General features: G+C 44.3%; 1 protein-coding gene across 1 annotated transcript in view; it reads left to right on the top strand.

Moving 5' to 3' along the window:
* Positions 1 to 4,757, top strand: part of T265_13256 (hypothetical protein) — a gene marked incomplete at both ends in the record, with an annotated part of 41,636 nt that extends 36,879 nt beyond the window's left edge. The window contains 3 exons of the mRNA XM_009167957.1: positions 1,574 to 1,699; positions 4,295 to 4,374; positions 4,669 to 4,757. Of these exons, the coding sequence (XP_009166221.1) occupies positions 1,574 to 1,699; positions 4,295 to 4,374; positions 4,669 to 4,755 (293 nt within the window). The remainder of the gene's footprint in view (positions 1 to 1,573; positions 1,700 to 4,294; positions 4,375 to 4,668) is intronic.
* Between the last annotated feature and the right edge of the window lie 2,513 nt (positions 4,758 to 7,270).

Raw genomic sequence — 7,270 nt, forward strand, 5'->3', positions numbered from 1 at the left:
ATATATATATATATATATATATATATATATGTAAACATTTCCAAAGGTCCGCACATTTTTCACCCTCGATCGATCTCCGGACCATGGTGAATTGATTATTACATTCACTTTTACAATGCACCTCTCTCAGTGCAGATTGTTTGGCTCGTCTGCATAACGGCGCAGCGGGTAAAGCGTTTTTCAAGTCACCCGTCTCCTCTGCCTCACATATCTCCGCCTACACATCTATGCTTTTTTTCTGCCGCTAGTGTGACTCAGCATCACTTTGACATTCGCCAAGCGTTAGTCCAATGGTAGCCGTCACCGTATAGTCCAGTTTTCTCTACCTCAAACAATATACTATGATTATCTCAGTCTTGTCCATATCATGCGGTATTGGGAGGTTGGTGTTCAGTGTTAGTGTTGCTGTTTTTAGTGGTTACTGCTTTGTTCAGTGTTTCGGTGGGCGGTAGCTGCTGTACGTAACCGCATTTTGACAATCCTCATAGTTTCATGTAGATGGCGAAGACAAACGACTTCCCGGATTTATCGACGACTGACCTTTGGGTTGTAAGGAAATGCGCGATATGTGGCAGTTTTTCCTCTCCGTCGTTTTCTCTGTGGCCTTTTTAAGACAACAGTACTGTCTATGCATTCTTCTGACTTAAATCAACGTTGACATCACACACTGATCGCTTAAGTCTAGCAGTCGCACGGCATTTAGTTAGCCACCGCCGTTTGTTCTTTGTCACCTGGACGACTGGTAATATCCTCTTTCATTTGCCGCACATCTGCCCAATGGCACCTGTGTTACCTCCTATCTCCAATATCCACCTTTCTGTTTTAATTATGTATAATTTGGATATTTTACTCGTGCATTTCTGAATATAAGTCGTACGTATGTTTCTACCTGTGCAAATTAGCTTGTTATTAGTTGAATGAGACTGAACGTTGTTACTACCAACGGAATGTAGGAAACATCGACAGGCTCAGTAATTTAGTGACTACCATGACCAGTTGCAGTTTGCACCTGAGCCATTTGCTTTTTGTGTAGGCGGGAAAACCGGTTGGGGATAGGGAACGCTTCTTGTATGGCAATTTTCACTCCGACTTAATCGGCTTACTCCTCTAATGGATTTCTCCTCAAATCCATCATTGCGTTCGGGAAAATAACGTCGTCAGATGCTCCGAACTATCAGGTTGTGTAATTTGTGGGGGTACTTATTTTCCACTATAAACAGCGCAAAAGAATTAAAAATTATCAAATATTGCTGGCAGTCTCCTCCCGGTTCTTTGAACCCTGCTCACGAGCACTGACATTTGGTCCTTGCTCAGTTTCACGCACATCAGTTTTTTCCTGCCTGTATTCCTGCGTCTCACATTTGCGAAATTAGAGGTGCTCATTGATTCGATGGTCTTCCTAGGTTAGACTTGTCCTCTATTCACTACCCACGTACCCTTCGTGGTGATTCGTCCAGTATTTTCCCCTTAATAGATGCTGTAAGTGTGGGTCATGTGTTTCTCCTGGCTGGCTAATTTGATTTTCTATTTTTGCTACCACCTTACATTAACTTCATTTCAATTTTATCTCAAGGCTTCAGTGTGGATTGGTGGGCTCTGGGTGTGCTTATGTTCGAGATGCTTGCTGGTCGATCTCCTTGGGAGGGAATCGGTCAGTCAGCTAACCCGGACCAGAATACAGAGGATTATCTCTTCCAAGGTGAGAATTTAGTCATGATTTTTCTTCCCCGGTTCTTAGCTACCTGTACTGCAGTGCGGGTAGGCTGACAACTTTATGGCATACTTTCATTTCCGTGTTTCACGTAACCCCTGTGGCTGAAGATATGATATCGTCAGTGTGTCGAACTATTAGTAGCTTGAGGGCGTTTACTGGTGGCTGATGAGATGACCGTTGATCTGTTCGCCGAGCCTGGTAGTTAGCTTTCAAACGTTTCATCCACACTGTCTTATTGGTGGTTGACCAGATCACCACTGGTCTATCCGCCGAACTTGGCAATAAGCCTGTAAACGTTTCGTCTCCATTGAGGAGGCATTATTCATCTGTGTATTGACGATGTCTCCTCGAATGGGGACGAAACGTTTGCAGGCCAAGCTCAGCGGACAGATCAGTGGCCATGTGGTCAACCACTAATAAGACACAGTGTTCGAAGGTCAAGCTACCTTCCTGTCAGTAGGCCAGCTGTCCCTAATAACGGATCATCACATCGTTCGGATGGATGTGTCACGTGTAGGCTACGGACCAAGAGAAGGCATTCCCTAATCGGTCAGAATGCCAGCCAATCTGGGTCGAGGATCTTTAGCTCGACGCTTCTCGCCTCCTCACAGGGATTCCAGCACGACCCTGTGTAACATTTTATGATTACCCTATAAATGCAGTTGTAATAATCTTCCTTTATCTCCATAAAGGGCTTTCTGAAGCTACCGTGCCTTTTGATGTACCATAGTGGGTGGACCAGGAAGCTAAGGACCGATACAGAGTTGCAAGATCGTTCAGCAAGTCCCAACACTTTCGTTGGCCATTACTGAAATAGAGCAGTACCTTGTTTTCACAGCGAACTCTATTTGAGGATAACTCGAGCAATGAAACGGTTCCAAGTTTTTTTTCACAAATCATCAGAGCACCTTGTCACTTTAGTAATGGAACTACGTGTAAGGATGACTCTACAAATCACTATTTTCCATCCGATATGAATCCTTCACACTAACACAGATTTGAGCGGGTAACGCTTTACACACAGTCTAACAGCCAGGTATGAAATAACTAACCAACGAGCGGTTGAAACTTCCATCTGTGATCTTGACATCATTCTGCTTGATAGGTAAAGAGCAACTGATTGGATGCTCCATACATTACGGGTTTTAGTCAGCTTGTAGTTGAGCGCGCTGTACTGTCTGCTTATTCTGACAATTGATAGTAAATGTTTTCACCGATTATTTCTCTGCATACTACTTGTCTCTAAAAAAAATCAGGACATAGCAGTCGAAAAGTTGTGAATGTGTGCAGTCGGCGCTGCGGCGCACAATTCAAAGAATTCACCACCAAGCTAAGAACTACGCAATACCATTTGTCACGACGCTATTACATAACGCAGAGTAAATTTCGTTGTATCGCCCAGCTGTTAACCCCTTCCTCGGTTCTGAGTGACCTCAATTAAGGGTTGAAAAGTGAGTTTCCAGTCTTCTGTATTCGCAAAGCATGAACAGCAAACTTGCTAACGCTTTAATTGGCCTTCTGTAACGAGTCAGTCCCTTCGCTAGCGCTCAGTCGAAGCGCAGAATTATCCGTTATACTCACGTTACTCATTATCGACGAGTAGTCACTCGCTCTGGACGGTCATTCATGTGACCCCATCGCCATCACATAGGGAGATGAATAAACGCTCTTTGAGCCAACGTGCTCGCCAAAACAAAATTGAGAACTCGATCGTGATACTGTGGAGCTAAAATTAGCTGGTTTCAAAACAGTTTTGTGTCGCCTTTGTTTAGTTACGGCGTGATCCTATGGCCGTTCTGTCTCCGGATACCTCTTTCGTCTACGTCACCCTCCCTAGTTTCAGAGGCCCATTTCAATATGAATTGAATGTTGGCATTCGGTTTGATTATCTGATTGCAGAATTCAGTCGAGTAAAATACATGTTACAGTAGATGTTTTTGGATGCTGTAAAAGAATTTGAATTTGAAGTAAATAGGAAGTTTGTATGGTGAATTTGCGAAAGTTTATCAGGGAATACAGTGTTTCTTAGTAAAAATTGAGGAATCTAAAGACGTGTGATCCTAAAACCCTGGTCCAGAACCACTGTTTCGCACTTTTTTTCCGAAGCAGAATTTCCCGGTTTTGGTCAGATGACTGGGCGGTTCAACTGGAACCTTGGAGTGTCCCGGTAGAAATCTACGCGCAGATCAATGTACCGATGGGATATCCCGCGTCTATGGAGGTATATCACTAAGACCGAAGCGTCGAGACACCTTATGACAGCCTTTTTGAAGTCTTACCGACAAGCATAGGGAAACAATTATTATCTTTTTCTCTATGATCTCGTGGAAAATTCCGGCTGGATTTTACATTGTACAAGGTTGGTAAAACGTCAGTATCCCCGCTGTTTTTAACCAACCTCAGGAACTGTGTGAAAGTGACGTCGTGCTAGTGCGGTGTTCGCAGTCACATAAAAGTTGTTTGGTTCGGACAGTTTGCTTGGTAGTCGATTGCGTCCGCTTCGACGCAGTGTTTATGAGTCCTCACATTCTATCACCCGGCTGTTCATGGGTTTGTCTCTCCTTCCATTCCCTTTTTTAGTGATATTGACCCGCCCGATTCGATTTCCCCGATCGATCTCTGTGCGTGCTACCAATATTCTTCGTGCTTTCTTAACGAAGGTCAGTTTCTTATTACTTATGTCTGCTTTGTCAAATCGAACCAATTTCTGAACGTTCGGAAGTAGTCTATAGTTAATGCTTTTTGCTTTCCGGAGTTGGAACATGAGACTGTGTTTCTTAGTGATAGGCAAGGTATGGAGATGGGTGAGCCTGAATTTGTTGCAACATCATCGCGATCGTTTTTCCGATACGCCGGTCAGCAGTCGAGCTTTGGGTTCTCGTTTTGTATGCGGTAGGTATGTGCGAGTCTTTATTAAGAGAACGTGTTTACACATTGGTGATTTTTCCCCTCAGGCTTTGAAACAGCCTTGTACTTTTGTTGATCGCAACAGCTATCAGGCATCTGATATTAAAGGTACACTTTTTCTGACACACGCTTGTTAATTTCGGCAGATTGATGAAAGGCATGCACACGCAGTTTTGGAACGTATGCGCTTAAAATGATTTATGGAACTTTTTCGATTGGGAAGTGAAGGGAGTGTCGCCATACAAATCAGCTACTGATGGCATAGACGCCTTCAGTCAAAAGAATGATGTGCGGCATTTAATGACCATGGGGCGAGATGGTTCAAGTGGTTGGAGCACGAATTTACTGACCGGAAGGTCCGTGGTTCGAACCCGACCTCTGCCTCTCGATTTGCCCTGTCTAGGCTCAGGCAAGCTGACAGTATCCCAGCCCTCGTGCATCCTTCGGGTGACATTGCAGCCAGGCACCGAAAGAGTATTATAACTGAACGTTTTTTAATGCCCATTGCATTATAGGTCGTCTAGAATAAAGGCCAATTCATCTTCAACATATCCTCTGAGGGTTATCGTCCATTCAACAGTGGTAGAAACAGTTGTCTTTATGATGTTCGTCTGCAATACGGCACTCTGATTGCTGTTCAAAGGATCCGGATCCCATGGACGTTCCCCTAGTTGAACTTTTGTTTGGCGTTTTCTTCCTCTATGCGCAGTGGGCGATTTCGGTGTTGTTATGGTGGACTTTAGTGCAGTTAGAATCATCGTCGGAGTGCATTAGAGCTGCCGTCGTTTTCCGTCACTGTAATAGGTTTTTGGTTGGAATGATTTGCAGCATATCGTTACGTGGGTCTTCTCATAAATAGCGTTGTGTTCCATATTGGCTTCACCGACCGAGGAAATTGGGTCTTAGAAGATGTTATACTAACTCGTGACTATATTATATTCACCGTCATGTCCTTGTAGTACAATCAAGGTTATCTCCGCAGTTAAAAAACAAGGAAAGCGCTCCCGGACTGTCTACAAAAAATACATTTCCTGTGTAGATGCATTCAGCCACACGTGGGTTACAAACAAAATCGATAAGTTGGATAAACCATGCAGAGTTTCGTGTGTCCGCAAAGTTATCGACTTTTGCGTATTCTGAGGCAATGAGTTGGAAACTGTTAATGATCGCAATTAGAGCTTAATTTTTCGGTGTAGATTTACTTCTCCTCATACTATGCGCCACCGATACGCAGATTCCGCTGCATTCCATTCCAAAGTACTAGTATCCAATGAGGAAAATAACGTTGTGAGTCGTCACCCGAAAGCCAATCCACACAAGTCCACATGTTCTCTGTTTTAGGTGTTGATACTGACTGGTGCTATGCCGTTCGCTTTTCAGATTTTTTCGTTCGCTGTCGTTTTCCAAGGGAAGCATATATCCAGTCAATGTAGTAGTTATCAGAATCTTCCAGTATTTACGCACCAATTAAATCGGCCACCACCTCCAGTGCCTAGCTACCTATCCCACCTGCCCAAATCATCGGTGGACAAAACTGTCCGGCAATTATGCAGCTGTTTAGGGCTAAGGATGATGATTCAAGTCTTCCCGGACCAATAGAAAAAAAGAAGAAAGCGTTCAGCTGTAGCACCCTTCCGGTGCCTAGCTACCGAAGGAAGCACGGGGGCTAGGATACTGCCAGGTTGCCCAAGCCTAGACAAGGGAAGTCGAGTGGCGGAGGTCGAACCACGAACCCTCCGCTCAGTAAATTCTCGCTCTAACCACTTGGGCCATCTCGCCCCCGGACCAGCAGAAGTTACCGTTCTATACGATATTCCTCACTTCCGACTTGTCAGGTTCTCACACTCAAGTTTAAAATCCTTTTGGATCCTAGGTGTGGAATTATTGAATCGAACTACATAAATGATAATTAAAATTACAGTAGGATATAGATGAAGCGGTAGTATTTACGAGAGTCTCACTGACCTCACCAGCAAAAAGTCTTAGTTTGTCTTCACAGGAGACCATTGATAACCCACTTTTGGTTACCTTCCTAACTAGCAATGATAAATTTCATGCCTTTTAATCCCTAAATGCACGCTCTGTCATGATTGAATACGAGGCTTTGTGCTGCAAGTGTGTGGGACCAACGAATGATTCATTCGTCCCTCACATACACACCATCTCGCTTCGTAAGTGAGCATTTAACTCTGCCTGAAAGTCAGGCATTTCAAGATCAGTCGGTGACAATATTTTGCCAGTGGAAGGAGCACACGCAGCAGTATGTCACAGAATCTGGCTAAGTGTATATCCTGTTCATGTCGACCCTGTTTTTTGTACTCAGAGCGAATCAAGAGTCGAAATCCGTACTCAGGATAAAATATTATTTATAGATAGATCAATCCAATCAACATCCGGTCAGCTGTAACATCTTTTCGGTTTCGGTCTGGCATGCCACCTGAATTAGGCACGAGGGCTGAGGTACTTCCGGATTTCCCAAGCCCCGGACAGGAGCAGTCGAGATTGGGATTAGGTTTTAATCACGAACCTTCTGGTCAGTGAACTCGCGCCCTTAATTAGGCACCTGAGGTCGAGCAGTCGAGATTGGGATTAGGTTTTAATCACGAACCTTCTGGTCAGTGAACCCGCGCCCTAGGCACTGATCTGATA

Source organism: Opisthorchis viverrini, assembly GCF_000715545.1.
Source record: "Opisthorchis viverrini unplaced genomic scaffold opera_v5_49, whole genome shotgun sequence".
In the NCBI taxonomy this organism is placed as follows: Eukaryota; Metazoa; Platyhelminthes; class Trematoda; order Opisthorchiida; family Opisthorchiidae; genus Opisthorchis; species Opisthorchis viverrini.